This window comes from Enhydra lutris, unplaced genomic scaffold (genome assembly GCF_002288905.1).
Source record: "Enhydra lutris kenyoni isolate GAN:26980312 unplaced genomic scaffold, ASM228890v2 scaffoldscaffold23, whole genome shotgun sequence".
Lineage (NCBI taxonomy): Eukaryota > Metazoa > Chordata > Mammalia > Carnivora > Mustelidae > Enhydra > Enhydra lutris.
This window is the reverse complement of record NW_019154107.1, coordinates 5279785-5297692: the sequence shown is the minus strand read 5'-3', so window position 1 is coordinate 5297692 and position 17908 is coordinate 5279785. Positions and strand designations below refer to the sequence as shown.

General features: G+C 41.5%; 1 protein-coding gene across 1 annotated transcript in view; it reads right to left on the bottom strand.

The window, feature by feature from the left end:
- Positions 1-5187: 5187 nt before the first annotated feature.
- LOC111150555 (patched domain-containing protein 1) overlaps positions 5188-17908 on the bottom strand; it is a 51528-nt gene continuing 38807 nt past the window's right edge. The window contains exon 3 of the mRNA XM_022508045.1: positions 5188-6842. Coding sequence (XP_022363753.1) covers positions 5188-6842 — 1655 coding nt within the window. The remainder of the gene's footprint in view (positions 6843-17908) is intronic.

The window sequence follows — 17908 nt, the reverse complement described above, 5'->3', positions numbered from 1 at the left end:
CTTTTTGGGTCACGGACATCTTTTAGAATCTGATGACAACTATGAACTCTCCTTTTAAGAAAAATGCACATATTAAAACATATACACACATTTTTGCATATAATTTAATTTTAGGGAGTTCAAGGTCCTGCCCTCCCACCAACTCATTCATGGCCCCCAGGTTAAGACCCCATAATTTAGATACATAGAATTTGGCAGTAAAGTGGCAGAATGGAAAAAGGACTGAGGCTAGGAGACTTGAATTATAGTCCTGTATCTGCTTCTAACTAGCTCTGTGCACGTCATTTCACTTCTCTGGGTTTCGGTTTTCTCAGGTGAAAAATGAGGGAGTAAGTGTAATTCTATCCAATGATTCAACTGGTGTCAACATTGTGGAGGGGGAAGAGGCTGGCACATTCCACAGCAACAGCATTCCTTCCACCAAGGTTCCTCTGTGGGCTGCCTCCTTGGTATACATTGCTTTTATTGTACTTTGAGAAGAAGCCTTCTTTCCCTACCCAGTAAGCTCTTCTGATTGCTTGTGGTGCTAATTTTAATCTGACTTGAAAATCTGCACAGAGGCCATAGCTCTCTAGTTGCCTCACTTCCTCTTCCTTGCATGGTACCCTTGTAGATAGCAAAGAGGACTTCAAACAGATCACCTGGGTAGAAGGGGGGCAGGGGAGGGGCAAGACTGGGGAAGACATCCTGACACTGCCTATTCAGGTGAACGGATTCTAGCTCATTCACTTTCCTATTTGCTTGCTCGTGGACTGGCAGGAAACAGAAATCAACAGTTGTAACCACCACGGGGAGGAACTCTGCCATGTGCTGGCTGCAGCCATCCTCAGGTCTTTGCCAGAGAATCCACTAGTACTAATTTAATATTTTCCTCCGTGTCACAGCTTTACCATGCTTTTAAAAAGTGGGAACTTTTTCTTCAGATACCTGGTGCTTTTTGTGGAGAACAAACTTAAAAGCAAATTTCCCAGCAGGAGTGTTCAAATATCTTCAATCAAGTCAGGCATAGTAATTAAATAGCAAGTGGCCTTCCCTCCCGACTCTCATCCCCAAGTGCCTATATCCCATTTTTTAAAAGGATTACAATCCAACCCCAACATCCAGAGCTTGTGCCCTTTTGACAGTTGCCCCACTGAATGGTGATCCAGCCAAATTTTGAATGTCCTGAAATGACCGGGAGAACTAATTGCATCTTCATATAGCCCTAATTCTGTGCCCAAATCTGCAAAAATTTACTTCTCTGAGCTTTATTTACATCATGGGCACTAGTGCTACTGTGTGGGATAGAGAAATTATAAATAATGTCTTGAGTTTCTTCTCTACACCAGCCCTTGCCATGAGCACTTTCTCAACATCATCTCCCTTGACCCTCACAGTAAATCAAATGTAGACTCTCTGAGGGCAGGTTTACTTTATCCGTTCACTGCTCTATCCCCAGTCTCTAGAATAGTATCTGGGTGGTATTAGGCACTCAGTATGTATCTGCTGAATTTAGAGACAGTTCCTGTTATTATCCCCATTTTACAGATGAGAAAACAGATGCACAGAGTTCAAACACTATTACAAGCTGCAGGGCTACTTTAATAGGATCCAAAGGAATAAAGCCATTGTGAGGAGGATACCATTTGTGTTCAAAAGGCTCTGCCTCTGCCACACCCCCAGCGTGGCTGTCCAACCCACCTGTTCTTGAGATAGACACAGCCACGCTCCACTGCTGGGGCTGGAGGAGAGTGGTACTGGGGTCCTGGAGTGCCAATTAGAACAATTGGGTGGTGGTTAGTTAAAATAACAGGGTCATTAAGGGCCTCATTTAGAGCAGCATTTTGCATACATAACCATAGCCATGGAGGATGGCATCTGATTATCTCTCTTCTGAGTGAAAATTGAGGGGGTAAAAATGGTAGGAAAGACGGGAGCAAAACAAGGAAACACAAACAAACACTACAAACCAAACCAAAGCAGAACAAAACCCAAAACTCCAAAACCAAACCAAACCAAAACTTAGGAGCTGGAACAATAAAGAGGGAGTTACATGAGGGTTTGGAGAAAATGGCCTTCTTTTAGCACAAGGAGCCCTCGTGGTACCTGTTGGACCATTGGTATGGGGCTAAACAATAATGCCGTGTTTCAGTATCATTTTCTTTGTTGCAAACCCCAAGCTTCTTGTAAATTTACATATTCTGCAGAGTTCTATTCAATGAAAGAATATCACCCTGACCCTTTCCTTTTCTTCATTATGACTGGTCAAGAACACCCAAGTATCACAGTTTTTTAGTTGACCAGGAGAAATGTTTTTGACGAATGGAATATTTTCTTTGGTAAACAAACACCAACTCAAAACCAACCAATAAGTTTCTTTGGTAAAGTGAACATTAATGTCTTGGTTGGAATTAATTGAAACTAAAACTTTTGCAAGTGTTTGCTAGGCTTGTTCCTTCCCTCTTTATAGCAATTGAAAAAGAAAAACTTCATGAAGTAAAGATAAAGACTTAAATTTTATGGGGATGTGATTTGGAGTTGCTTCTCAAGTGTCTTCTCCATGATGGAGCTAACCCAATGCTGTCAGAACAGTAATCATTAATGAGAAAATAATAATAATTAACGAGTAAATAATAATGATCTAACAATAAACAATAAATCTTGGCATGCAGAGTCCCCTAGTAAAAAAAAATCATTCCATAGTCAGAATTCCATAAGCCTTGATTTCAAGTGCTGAAAAGGGAAGTTGACAAGGTTGAAAATGCCCTTCGTCTAAAAATACAATATTCCAAGGTATACAGAGACTCAATCAAGTTGGGAAACTACTATCTGTCATAAAACAAAGTTCCACAGCAAGTCATTCTGGCTGATCAAATTGAATGATTAAATTCTCAGCAAAATCCATTTAATTGGTGTGTGTATTGTATCAGTGTTTGTGGAGTCGCTTTAACCCGAGGTGCTCCACGTGGCCGACACTAAATCAATGGCTGATTTAGAACACACTGCTCAGAAAATGATTTAGCAACATATGATTTAAGAATAAAACCAATCCCCTCTTCAGCTGTGTTTTATAAATAATAGCCTAGTTGCAGGCCCCTTGGAGAGAGAATTGATCGCAGATCTATTATGCGAACTTGCCCTTTTTCGAGGACTGTACTTGTCCTCAGATTAAAGCTCATTATCTTCTAGTTGAGTGCATAACACGTTGGTATGATCGCTTAGTGTGTCTGCAGGAGAGACTGAACAAATGTGTAACGCACTAGCTACGTATTGAGAACTGAGTGAACGACAGTACAGGAAATAGAAAGCACAGGTTTGCACTTGGTGCATTTACACTGGAATCATTTGGGCATTTTTGCTGTTTGGAAAGACAATGGCAAACCAAAATCCCAAACATTACCCAGACATTAAAAAAAAAAATCTGCCATGTGGCCAATAAAGTCCTATGTTCTTTTCCTTGGAAATGTACTTTGAAGGGAGTAATAGCCCTCTTAAGGGAAAATCTTAAAGTGGCTTGCCCTGTCTTAGGCATGCTAAAATGATAGAAACCCTCTAGCGGTGTGACCCTGGCTGAGTCGCTTTACTCTCCTAGGTCTCAGTTTCCTCCTGTGCGGAGGATGGGGAAGTTGCACAGTACAGAGAGCAAAGGTGCTTTTGGGAAGCGCTTCCCACTATAGATGTCTAAATAAGCTACATCTCTAAAAGGGAAAAATACTGTAGACATTTGCCTCAAATGTGACCAGGAAATAGCGTCATTTTTATAGACATAAAGAAATGCAGAGGTTTGGGGCAACATACACAGCCTCTTCCAGTCAAAGTTGTTTCTGTTTAGAGCCTGTAAATACTGTGACCAACAGTATAAACATCTAGGCTCGTTAATGTACAGAAGGGCCGCGCAGTGCATTGGACGGGCACCAGCGAAGGTATGGGGGGACGGGGTGGGGGGCACCAGGATGATGAAAGTGCAGCCAGCTTAGCAGAAACGTTTGACCACCATCACTGATAAACGTGTATTGGTGATTACGTCTTCCAGTCATTTCCATCTGTCTCGCCTTCAGTCCTTCATCTCCCTGCCTGCACTTCTAGGAAGCTTCTCAGTTTCAGGACTTAGCACTCACCAAAGAACTTCCTTTTCTCCTCTGCGTCTCTGAGCAGCCATGTCTCATGGCGAAGGCAGACTGGCCCTGCCACTTGAAATGTTACGGCAGATGACCATTTCAAGGTTCGTTTCTCCTTCCTCAGCTATGCACAAGCAGATGTTGCTTCTGGGCAGCCACACAAACACTGCATGTAGGGTCAGACCACAAACAGCTGTACCAGTTGGCCATATTTTTTGTTAAAATGGAGACACTGCCTCTGGGTTCAAGTAGACACCTGCTTTTCCTTCATCCTGCCAGGTATTTGGGTTTGGCTCTGCAGCTTTGGGTACCCGGAGCCTCCTGCCAAGAGCTGTAACTAATAAAGCAGATCCATTTGGTGACAAGCAACAAGATATTCCAAAATAGAATCGCTCCAACTCCGCAGTGCTGGAGCTGTCATTGGTTTAAAGGTGTATTCACCAAATCATACACATGGTCAAAGTATGCTGATGGGGGGCTATGATTTCTTCATTCTGCACAATAAAACTGCCTCACCTGGGCGAATTTGGGAATCACTCAATTTCATTCCATGGGTGATGGCCACTCTACCATGGGTCACTTCCAAGGTTGTGGCTTGCTTTTGCTGGCTAGAACTTTTGAAAGCATCTCCTTGGGGTGCTGGGGAGCTAGATGAGACAGCTAAGACCTCAAACCACAGACTCTGCCCGGAGCTACTGCTCTGCAGAAGTTCTGGAAGCTTTATTGTTTGAACAATGCTTAAAGCTATTTCTGCTTTGGCAGCTGACCTTTCAATCAGTAGGTTTTTGTCACAATACCAGCAACATCTGCAGTGTGAATAAAATAGGATTCTGCTTGCTAATAAGCTTTCTTCTATTTGATCTTAGTTTAAGAGATGTGTCTCTGTGTGTGTATGTGTGTGTAAATTCTTTCTGGTAGTAGTCCTTTTGTTTAAAAGACTGAAAATATGCAATGCCCATTTCCCCCCTTGTCCTTTACTTTGGCAATGTCTATTTCTTAAAAAAGAAAGAACAACTTTGAATTTGTTTCATTAACATAATCTCTTTGCTCTCGATAAGACCTAGGGTGAAAATATAACAAGCAGACTCTATCACACTGTTGTAATTTGGTCAACCACTCGGGTACTGTCAATATCCACCATTTCCACACATTCGATTTCCTCCCGGTTTTCAGGATTTTTCTTCTCTTTCCTTTTTTTCTTAGAGGGTGGCAGGAAAGTCAGTATCACAGGTAAAATGGCAAAGCAGTGAAAGAAGGTGACAAATGCTATTAAAAACAAGCACCTGAACAGTGTACAGGTCAGATTTGAAGGCACAGCTGCGAGAGGAATCAGACCAACGATATAGCAGAGGTAGCTCTGTAAAATCGCTACCCCGTGCACTTCCAGGGCATTCTTTACCCATTTAGTTCTTGTGAAATCCTTGCCCAGAACAAAGGTGGATAACAGTGGAGCACAATTGTCAATTGTGTAGTTAATTCCATAAATTAAGCATAGCACAGAAATGCAGTCCAGTTCTACTTTCCATAAGGTCATGAAACCTATAACTCCAAACTCCACGGACACAACCGTTAGAGTGAGCCAGACATTAATCAGAGAATCTGCCACCAGGAATGCCGAGAAGAAGAGCAGGAACAAAGCACTGATGCAGGAGTTGTGCAGGGGGGCTCCCAGAGAGGAGGCATATCGATCCATATACACGAAGGATGGGTTGAAGACAATGAACTTCACCTTAGAGGTGACAGAAAGTCTCCTGAGGGTCTCCAGGAGATCATAGAGTTCTTCTCTGTTAGTTTCCATGGTCTTGGCCACCAGAAACATTCTGGAGGCCACTACATCAACCTCATCATTGTACTTTTTAGAGAAGATGATGTCCTCTTGAAAATGTGAAAATTGGGGAGCTTTCAGGAAGGAATTCCTCAACATGTCTGTGAAGTTTTTCTTAGGCAAACCAGTGGACACATTGAGTTTCCGAAGGTAATTTAAATAGCTCTCAAACCAGGATATCCGCACGAACCCCTTGGTGTATTCTAGCACATCTTCTTGGACACTAGTGTTCCAGTATTCTATGGACTCGTATATGTAAAACCCAATCACCGGACTGTAGTTACTAAAGTACTTTTGCTGGGCAGTAGTGTACTCAATGGTTTGCGTCGCAGTTGCTACGATATTACTAAGGTCTGACCCTTCACTGACCTGCAGATAGCCCATTAAGGCAAAGGAAATATAAATAAGGTAAAAGAGAACTACAAAAGGCTTGACATAGGTGTTGGTTATCCAGTCACAGTAATAGCGTTTGAGGAAACATACCAATAGGTGACTCTCGTAAGTGTTCGCTTCCTCGCCGTCAGTTGTGTCCTCGCTGAATCTGGCTGTCAGGAGAAACCTGTACCATGCCGGCTTCTCCTGCAATGCCTCGGGCTTTGGGACTTTCCTACAGAAGATACTATGCTGGTAATTGTTTTCTATGTAGCCAGTGAATACCAGGCTGGAACCATAAAACGAGAGTACATAGAGGTAGTTGAAGAAGATTGCAATACAGGAATTGCAGCAGAAAATCCTGGCTGCCTCAATGTTCGTGAAAGGGCTGGCCCCTATGCCGAAGGTGACCAGGTACATGGCAGTGGTGAGAGAAAAGGAGAGCATGGAGTCTGCATAGACTGCTGCAGTTCTCTCTTTAACATGTTGGTCTTCTCTAGTTTTCCTCCAGGAGGATAACATTTCAAAAGTCCCATACAATCCATGACCTGAGGGGGCAGAAAAAGATCAGATCAAAAAATTGAAAAGACTAACCTCTTCCAAGAGAGGAACCGACTTGGTCACGGGCAACTACCGGGTCAAGGGGAGTACAACCAGCCTTGGTGGTGACAGATTGTGAATGCCAAGAATTTCTCCCGTGGAAGAGAGCCCTGTCTTTTAGTGAATCCTAAATGTTAATGGCAAGTGAAAGAGAAGATCGAGGAGCTAAGATCTCCATTGCTCCCTTCTGGCTCAAGAATGTGGGCTAGACTTTTGCCTATGGAAAGCCGAGAAGACTGGCATCTGTCTCTTGGGGATTATATACAGTGAGAGGTTAGGGCTGTTGGGGCAGCTTGCAGAGTTTTTGTTTCCCTTGCTCGGTGGAACACTCCAGAGAAAGCTCCTGGCCACTCATCAGTTGGCTTGGCATCCCCATAAGTCTGGCTGGAGGTCAGCACAGAGGAAGGCTGTGGGCAGAGGGTTCTGAGTTAATGTCTCATCATCTCATCTATGTTTGGCCAAATGGAGGGCGTTATGGAGAGAAAGAGGCACTGTATTTAATTTGAGTCTTGACAGGAACCTAAATCACAGCCTCTTCCCCCCACCCCCACCCCCAAGTATCAGTCCAGGGAACAATAAATCTGAGACACAGAGGGAAGCACAATAAGTAGCACTGAATTTGAGTGAATAGGAAAGATAGAAACTGCAACACGGTTCACATGAGCTCTCCCTGCCACTGATAAAAATTAAATTTCTGCTTCTAGGTGTATAGCTTGCGTTTTGTCTTCAGGGACCTGTTTGACCAATTTTGCTTGTTCGTAGATGATGTATCAAGCAGGGGCTGACCCTGCTGGCTTCTCTGCACTATTTGGCAATAGCCTCTGAGGAAGAGACCCAGATCAATAACCTTTTCCTTAACTACTTAGTGCCTTGGCCTCCTTGGTTAGTACTCCAGAAGCACGGGAATAGCAGAGGTATGGGAAATGCCCATGTTTTTATTCCATTCTCCTGCTTGAGGCTCGATCTAGCTTGCCTTCCCCCACCTCTCCTGGTTGGAGGTAGACCCTCTCCCAGTGGTTCTCCCTGGGTTTCCAGGCCCTCACGACACTGAAAAGCCACCGGAAGTGACCTGTTGTAGCTTTCAGTCACCCCTATCTTGTCACTAGGATCAGCAGATCTAATTTTCTGCTTCTATGCCTTGGCATATTCAATCCCATTATTGAGGAGAATAAAATCTTTACCCGCTGGTACAATAGTTTTGTTTTTAAAGAGGAATTAAAAATCTCTGGCCGAGCATAATGCTGAGTGAAGTGAGTCACTGTTCTCTTGTGTGTTCTGTAACTGGGTGAACACCTTCCCTCATGCCCAGGGTGGCATTTACATCCTTATTGTGAAGTCTTGTTCACTCTCACACCTGAATGTCCATTTTGTAGTCGTGATACAGGCCTGTTTTCTCCGAAGGATTTGGCATTTATCTGAATTTACTAGGCATCATTTTGCAGCCACTTTGAGAGGGCAGGTTGGGACTGTCAACCCGATAACTAGCACTGTGGGCCCCTAAATTGGAGGCACCTGAACTCCCCAGACATGCAGCCAAAAGTGCACTCATTGACTGGCATCCTGTTAATTATGTTTTAGAAAGTCAATGTCTAGTCTCCGAAGGGAAGACTATTTATTAAGTCTGTTTCCACATCGTTCTCAGGAAGGACTGACTGACCTTTGTTCCAGGACAATGAGAGTAAAAAGAGGATTAATCCCTCCAAGGCATCTGCACCCTGGGCAGACAATAATGACCATTTCATCTGCGGCCATGTAGACTAAGTTCTCTTGGACTTAAAGCACACTTTAAAGTTTCACTGAAAATGGCAAATGGAGTGTTTTTTTTTTAAACAGTGTTTATATGCTAGAAACAAGAAAAATGTTTTAAAACAGGGCTTTAGTACTGAGTCATTAAATATGTTAAGAATATAAGAATGCATATAGCAGGATTACAATTAGTCATATAGTAGAATTTAAATTAAATCTAAGTCAATGTGATGTTTTATGACATTATCTGATTCTGACTCTTGTTGAAAAATACCCTAAGAATCCCATTTCTTACAATGTTGTTGGAGTAGTCTTAGAGGCTAAGTGAGGAAAGGAATTGGAATTAACATTCATTCCAGAATGAAAATAATCAGACTCAAGGAAAGTTGGAAATAGACTGTGAGCTTGTCTCCTGAGTTCTGTTGCTGCATTTTAAATGCCTTGTCCTTCTACAGTTTGATCATTTTTATTGAGTCCTGACTCTCTTTGCATATGATGTTGTTTCTCGGGGCAGCTGCAGAGAGAATTTTCCTTTTATTCTTAGGGGCTTTTTGGAAACTATACCTTTCCTTCTTTTCTCTCGCTACAGGGGTATGCATGTAGACACTCGCAGAGGCAAGAAGAGGAGGCCCCAAGAAAGAATCTGTTCCACTAGATCACTCAGAATTTGTTGCTAGTTATTGTTGTTCTTGCCTCTAAAGGCCCCCACCATCCTTCCTGATAGGCCAGATTCTTGTTTCTCAAGCCATACATTTCTAGCAGATGCTTACACCCTAAATTCCAAATTGGAAGTGTGCAGTGTCTTTGAAGAGCTCTTTGGATTTCAGGGACAACTGTGGACACCATAACTGGGCCTCCTTCCTGAAATTCAGTCAGTCAAGAGGAAGATGAGTGCCAGCATAGCTGGAGGTGCCCCCCAGGGATTACCAGCCTGGAGCACCTCGCTGTGCCTAGACCTGATTCATAGCTGGTAATTATGTTGAAGAGGTCAGTCTGTGACCCTAAAGGAAAGCTGAATGATGGGGTATCTGTTTCCTGGCCTGGACTCAAGGAGAGTCATACTCTAGGAGTCCTAGGACACGAGGAATACCCTGCCTGCTCCCGCAGCCCCCCAGAATGCCTACTCTGCCCATAATTATAGCCAAATTCCCTTTGGTTTTGGCCTTTGAGGGTGTTCTTACAAATGCAGACCCCTCCGGGACAGTGTACTGTGTACGGAAGCAGCTTCCCTTCAGTCTGGGGGGTGGGGAGGCAGGAAAGAGGAAATTAGAGGTAGGTGGATTTCACAGAGACTAAATCCTTGGCAGTTTTTCCTCCAGCCAGCCCTGGCTTTATCTTTTATAGCCCATTTCAGAAACAGGCTGGTGAAATCAAGGAAAAGCAGGGAAGAAAGGTTTTGGTAGGTTCCTTTCCTCTTCACCTTCCTCTCTCAGCAGGTGCCTCCCTTCTTTAGTGTCACCATCATCCATCACCCTCTTAGCTTTGGGGCTGGGGTCCAGCAAGCAGGACTCTGAGGCCAGATCGCACAGATGTAGGCAAACAGATACTGCATGCGGACTGAAGATACTTTTCAGAGGTTTAGCTGTCATTTCCCCTATTTTTAAAAGGTGCTTTAAAAGCAAAAATATTGCTGTCTTCTTAGCATTGTAGTTTTTAAATTTTTCTCCATGAAGTCTGAACTCTGTAAGCCTCTCTATCAAATCTGACCAAGGGGTGTATGTCATTGGTGCAAAGCATCATTCTAGCAAGGGACCATTATCCATCTCCCGAGTTGCAAGCCTGTTCATGAGCACTCCCTTGTAGCAGCACTCATGTAGGGAGCTACCCAAACCTAAGTTCCAAACAGACTTAGCCTTTGGTGACCAGAGGGCCTGTGGTGGTTATAGGAGGCGGGACACAATGTCACAATGGCAGGTCCATGGCCCAAGACCTGGAAGTAAAGACTATCCTGGTGAGCACGCCAGAAACCAATTGATATCCCACGGGATTCCCTCTCTTACAGTCACAGTGTTTAAGGCTGAAGAGTTGCCAAAGGGAACTGTTAAACCACACATATTGATTCTATCAAATTCTTAAGATAAAGAAGCTTTTAAAGTATTCACTTGTCTTTTAAAAGCACATGCAAGATGTTTGTTTCTATTTCGGTACACTGCAAGTCTGTATACTTCCATGGGTGTCAGTATGTGTCACACGTACAGGCCCAAGTTCTGATTATTCACGAGTGAACACTTTGAAGCAGTGGGGGTTTTTAGCCAGGTCTTGGGGTGAGGACAGTGGAGTTCTTTGCCAACATTCAGATACAATTTGTACCAGGAGTGCAATTTACGTTTTATTAGCAGTAGACTTTGGGACTATCATCTAGTAAAATCAAATACTAGAGGACTTAGGCTAATCATTTTTCTGCTTTTCCAAGTGATTTTATATCTGTATGTACACATGACTCTCAGGCTTTGGAGCCATGAGGAGAGAAAGCAGCACAAGTGATAAATAGCACTAATGGTGGAAAAACCCCAACTGGCTAAACTTCCAGTCACTTAGGGTGAGGCTCAGGAACACTCGCAGATCAAATCTCATCCTTACCCGGACCCTTTTTTGGGGCCTGACCAAAGCCTTCAGGGTTGTTTATGATCCACTAATGCAGGAATTTACCAACGAATTGTTGAGAGCTAACCCAGCTTTACCCAGTAGACGTGCTTTGGGAAAGCTATTCAAAAAACAAATCATATTTTCAATGTATGTAATGGTTTTGCTATCAGAGGCAGTCTGGGTGATTTGTTTATTTTTTTGCCAATGAATAATTACAAGCAAATTGATCTATTTTGTGCATTTGGATTCTGTAGGACAGATTTTTCTCCAAGCCCAGATTCTCCTGCCTTCCCCGACACGCACAGACATAGCACAGAGGCTGATGCCTTTGGGCACTACTCACATTTTCATCCTTTCCATACTAGCAGGATTTCCTCATCTGGAGTTCCAGAACACAAGGAGTAGCTGAGAAGATGAGGAGGTGAAATGGGATGGCTTGCTGGTGGATGATCTTTTAGTTTCAGTGTAAAAACATTTAATATAAAGAGACAATGAAACCATTTATACCATGCCTGGGCAGTGCCAAATTTCTTATATGAAAATAAAATTACTACATTTTTCTAGAAGACCCAGAGTATGATGAATACAGAGTATGATGATTTTGTGTGAGCAAAATCTGCTTAAAACATATTTTACTCTTAGATGAGCCTCACTAAGTAGCTCATGTTCATAAAATACTTTTCTTTCAGTGGCATCCCCGTAAATTCATGATTTGGGGGTTTTTTGAGAAGAAATTTAAGATGTATGAATGTCAGGGTTGAGTAACATCTATTTTCAGGGGGAAGTTCATTAATTGGGTTACATTTACACTTTGCCAGTTATAAACATTTACTTTCTATGCTGAATTGTTTGGTTTATCCCAGCCTGTTTTGTGTCACAGTTAAGAGTGAGAGTTAAGGAAGGTATACTGTGCTTAAGTTAAGAAGGATGTACACATCAGGGCAAACACACACATCCTATGCTTTCTACCAGAGACTTGTCACAGTTTGGCAATTCTAATCACAGCATTGGATTTTAATCTGAGAAATGCTTTTCCTTCATTAGAGAGCTGCAAATAAGAGTCCAAGAAATGAATATGCAAATAGCTTTTCCTTGTTGAAAGAAAGGTATTTAGATACTGAGTGTGTGTGTGTGTGCACGCACTATATGAAATCAGTGTCTGCAAATGGGCCCCGCAGTATATGCTATGGTCATTGTGTAATATCTTTACATATAGGCGACATATGTAATATATAAATATATGCATATATGTCATATCCTATTCAAATATGTTTTATATATTTACATATAAAATGTGTGAATATATACTATATAATAGGGAAATATATAGTATTTATATTCAAATATTCAAAAAATATATGCTACATAATGTTATAAACATGTGAAATGCATATGTATGCACATGAACTTATTGCATAATGTATCATATTACATATGACATATAATATAGCTGATGTGATATATACCATGCGCACACACACACACACACACATATGATGGATAGTAGGCTGATTTGAAAGTTATTTTGCTGATGAGGAAGAGAAATGCTAGTGCCACTATACCATCAGTGCAGAGAAGAGGCTAGAATCTCTCTCTTATGTTCCATCTACATTTTGGTTCTTGGCTACTGAAGTAGCCTAGGTGAAATTCAGAATTTCCTTGACAATGACTGTGTATCTTCTTGCCTTGTGAGCTCCTATAGACCCATTTGGTCACTACTACTTGGTCCCAGCAGTGACTTTCTGAGATGCTGGCCCAGTGCAACACCAAACTAGGTATTTTTCTCCATAGCCTATTATTACCAGGTCAATGTCCTGCTGTTGCCTCTCCTTTGTAAAATCTGCCATTTCCCCAGTCCCTAGACTAGGTGGGGCTAGAGCACCTAGACTGTACCAAGACCAGGGTCAAAGAGGAGGAGTCACTGCATTCCTCTGCCTTACTGAGCTCTGCATTCCTGGACCTGACCCATCAGTCCTGTTCTCATCCTCCATTATGGTTAAGAATAGAACAATAGAACATGTTTTGTAACATTTCCCCCAGAACTATTTCTCCCCACTCACCCTTTAATGGAATATGATTGGTGAGGCATAATAAAAGGGTGAGAACTACCCACAAAACTAGATTGCACAATCTCCTTGTAAATTAGTTCCCAAATAACTACCAGACATTACAAAAAAGATACCCAGGGTAAAAAACTTTGAAACTATTATATGGAATTACTGTCTTATTTTAAATCACATGTAAACAAAACTGAGAATAATAAAACCCTTATCAACTAGGGTTTTTTTCCTCCAGAAATTACTGAACCAATTAGTGATTAATGTTCCAAGCAGAGTATTTCCACAGCATTCTATTCCGTCATATAGACTGTCATATTGTTGCAGATAATGGACTTCTACAATAATGTATTAGGTTGAACCATAAGAAATTACTGCTTTTTAGTTCAAAAATGGCTGGTTATTTGTACCAATTTTGTAGGTCAAAAACAGTTAAATATTGGCAATTTCCTATGGCTCGAACTTTATAATTATCTGGCTGATTTCCTCACCCCACATGTCTCACGGCTTTAGAAATATATCAGAATATGGGGCGCCTGGCTGGCTTAGTCAGTAGAGCATGTGACTCTTGATCTTGGGGGTCCTGAGTTTCAAGCCCCATATTGGGCATAGGGATTACTTAAAGAAAAAAGAAGAAGAAGAAAGAAACATGCCAGAATGCTCAACCAGAAAGCAAAACCTTTCAGGTCTGCTTGAGTTTAGAGCAAAAGTAATTAAGAATTCTGATTTCTCAGAACTAAATTTCCTGCACGAGAACTTTCACCTCTTCAAAGCCTAAACTCATTATACTCCATCATATTCCAGGTGGCATCAGATGAGAAAAAATTCTCAGAAAACTGAACCGATCTTCTGGTTTCTGTTAAATACAGATAATCTTGGAATATACTTGAAAAGAACCAAATGCCTCTGCTATTATTCTCCTCCTATCACTTAATTACATCCTTTCTTCCCTTCCTATCCTTGAATTTGAGTGGCCAGGCTTGAAAATTCAGAAGGAGGAGGGCACCCCGGATGTGGCATTTGACCTTCTCAAAAGTCCCAAACACTTGAAAGAGCTTTGAATCCCCAGTAGCTCACTGTGATCATATAGTGGTTAGCAATCTGTTATGAAACGGCTTGAGGAATATTTTTTTGAAGAATATTTTTTTTTGGCTCATCTGATCTCCATGGCTTTTGTATTTTGGTAAATGCAAAGCAACCCATGTACAAACTAATACCAAAACTCTCTTTCACCACAACTTCAGTTCTCTCCTTTCAGCTGGTCAGAATATACATGAAGTCACAAACCTTCCACATGAAGAAGGAAGAAACCTTCCTTCTGTTCCCTCCTATATTCTCCAACATTCCATTCCCTTCCTGATTTGTATCTGACCAGGAAAGCTGTGCAAATAGTAAGCCTGAAAGGAGAGCTTGCATGCACAAAATCTTTGCCAATTTCTTAAATCATAGCCAACTGGAGGGCAATGGTGTAAAGCCTCATCCTTTAAAGGAAGTTCCATAACAGGTTAAAATGATGAGTGTTCGATGTTTACAAATGGCAGTTCAAATACTTCAGTACCTGATACTAATATAGTTTGGAAAGAAAGGGTAGTACTTTATGAATAATGGGTATGGATGAGACAAACTCTTCTCCAAGTTTATAGTCACTAAAAAATGTCAATGGACATCTATAATGAGGTAGACCTTTAAGGACTTCAGCTCTGAATAAACTGATCTGACTCATATGGACAGGGGTTTTGGCAGAAGTGGGATTGTCTAATATGCATGACACTGATTAAAAACATTCTAAATCATGATGTATCTATGCTTACATCATTGTCAAAATGATTCATCTGTGTAGGATATATTCTTATTGCCAGAGATGTCACGTATCGTCTTGGCTAGAAACGCACAGTCACATCCCATTATGGCGAACTCTCAGAGTTTATCCAAATTCTTTCCTATTCTGGAATTTTGTCAGGTTAATACTGCTTGACACACGTGGTCTTAAAATTTTCCATTCTAAGTCAGTCTACTGCCATTTTGGCATTTGGCTGGATCTGGCCTTATGTGACCGGCATCACACTGAGAATGTTTAGTTTGTTGAATTTTAAATATAATGTTTATTACGTTATAGACCTGTTGTTGGCCAAGGAAATCTGTATAGAGGCTTTTTTTCTAAGATGCTTTTCCTTTTAAATGAGGCCACATAGTTTTACATTTTAATTTGATATTGTATTTATATAACATAAGAAGTTTTGCTTAAATCTTAGCTTAGGCATAGCCATTTTATATTATAGACAGGCAGATTTTAAAACTGGATGAACAGTTTATTGACTCATAATGCAAAACCCTTAGCACCGCATTTTTTCTTGGTCATTTGAAATATTTATTGGTGTTTAGGGACTGGTCATCAAAAATCCAGAATTAAACATGGGCTCTTAATGCAGCATTTATGAACATGCTCTTATATTTCATTTTACAATCAAATTCTGAGAATGAAGAGTTTATCTGTGAAACACAGAAGGGTACCTAACCTAAACCTAACCTAAACCATCCTAAATCCAGGCACTGTTGGCTTTATGAGCATATTAAGTACCCATTACATGGTGCAAACTATTTATTGCAGATGGGCCCCAGCTACTAAAATGCATAGCTTCTTTTGTTGTGACTAAGTAATTTGAGATCTCTTTGGGCTGAAAATGTACAGGAAGTTTGCAGACTGATTGTCAGCAGGGAAAACTGCCATCAAATCAATGCATTTAACTTTCCTCACAAATTGCAAACAAGAGAGTATTGGGTACCTGCGGCACTTGATCTCTTTCACCACGAACACCAGATTTTTCTGAATTGAACTCTGACGTCAAGTTCAGTGATCCTCGGTCTCTGTGGAGTTGCGGCGCTACTATTTCTGGATTTGTTTTCTAAAGCCATTTCTTGGCTAACAGCATCCAATCTCTTACATCTTTCCTTGCACCGATCCTAGCTGGTATATTCCTTTTTGTGCTGACTTTGATTTACCATGTTTAAAACTTCTTTAGGAAGTACAAAAAGAAGTTTGAAGAAATCTTAAATATCATAACTTAGTTTACTTAATAAAGTTAATTTATAGAAGTTTCAGATGTTCCATTTCATTTTACTTGGTGAAATCGATTTTTTTTTTTTTTTGGTGAGGTTAATGTTAAGAAGTTTTGACTATTGCTATGTTGTTTTACTTAGAAATAATTTTAAGAAGCTCTAAATATTGAAGTTTTATTTTACTTAATGCAATTAGTTTTTAGGAAGCTTTAAATATTGAGTCATCCTTTGGCCTCACCAATCACAACTTGAAGTGTCATCAAACCTGGGCCAATGGTCCTTTTTCTAGCTCTGACAGTCTTTCTTCTTGATCTTAAAAACCCACTTCCTTCAGTTCTCCGCTCTTTCCTTAATTCTGTTTTCTCTTCCTCCCACACACACAAAAAAAATCACAACAAAAACCACTGCATTTTTCAAACAAAAAGCCGAAAGATAAAATCCAAGCATGGGACTAATCATGGGTATAACATGTTCATTTAAAGAAACCTTGACTCAAGCGTCCATGGAAGCTACTACCCAGTGACACTGAGTCTTCAAAGAACCAACATGAAGCCCACCATCGGCTCACATCGTCTTGGGGTTCAAGAGGCTAGTTATGCTGCCTTCTTAATGGACTGAATTCAGGAGGAAGTATGGCAGCCCTCTTCTGTGTTGTGTTTGATGGCAATGAGCAAAGCGACCTGGTGAATGTGCGACTTGCTCGGTCTCTGCAGTGCCCCCTTTCTCTTGAGCTACCATATATGTTTTTATTGCCCAGGTCTGTATTCCCACAGGCCTCAGAGCCTGGAGGGCAGCATGTTGTTTTGTGACCTTGCAGCTGAGGTCTCCTGAGTAAATTCTTTTCTTTCCTTCTGCTACCCTTGAACTGGGCATTAGGGATTCTAATGAACTCAACCATAGTTCTTTCTCGTTCAGTGAAAAATGCCACTTCATTTGTCATGTCAGTATCTGATTCCAAATGACATTTTAATTTTGCTAAAGGAATTGATGAGAAGTGACCACAGAAAAGGGAGAAGCGAGCCCCTGGAACCCTTGGCCTGCAGGAACCCTGTCATCAGGCTTGCTGGGTATGCATCTTCAATACCAGATGAACAGAGCAACTGGTGTTGTACTAGAACCACTCTGGCTTTGTTTTCACTGTGATCTCTATCAGGAAATTCTCGCAGCCCCTAAGAGAGAATAGACTGGGATTCTCACGCCATCATTTTAAAACATTCTCCTGAGTTTATAGCAAGGACAGGAAAAAAAGATACCTTCTTATTTATTTCGCACTTGTTGCTTTCAAAGTTCTTGTACATTTATCATGTCCCTTTTTGTGATATTCACTTCCATTCCATCCCTAGGGTGGAGAAACTGAGGGTAGCAGACCCTGTCAGTGCCCAACCCAAGTGCCCTCCGATTCACTATTTCGCAGCTCACGGAAGTCTTCTCATGACAAACACCATCCACCTGAGGGATTTTTGGGGCTGCAGGATTGTGCTCAGTCTTCCCTGGGGAGAGCTGTCAGTGACTCGTACATAGGTTTCTGGGTACATGGGCCAGCTTACAGCTTCCTCATCCCTCAAGGA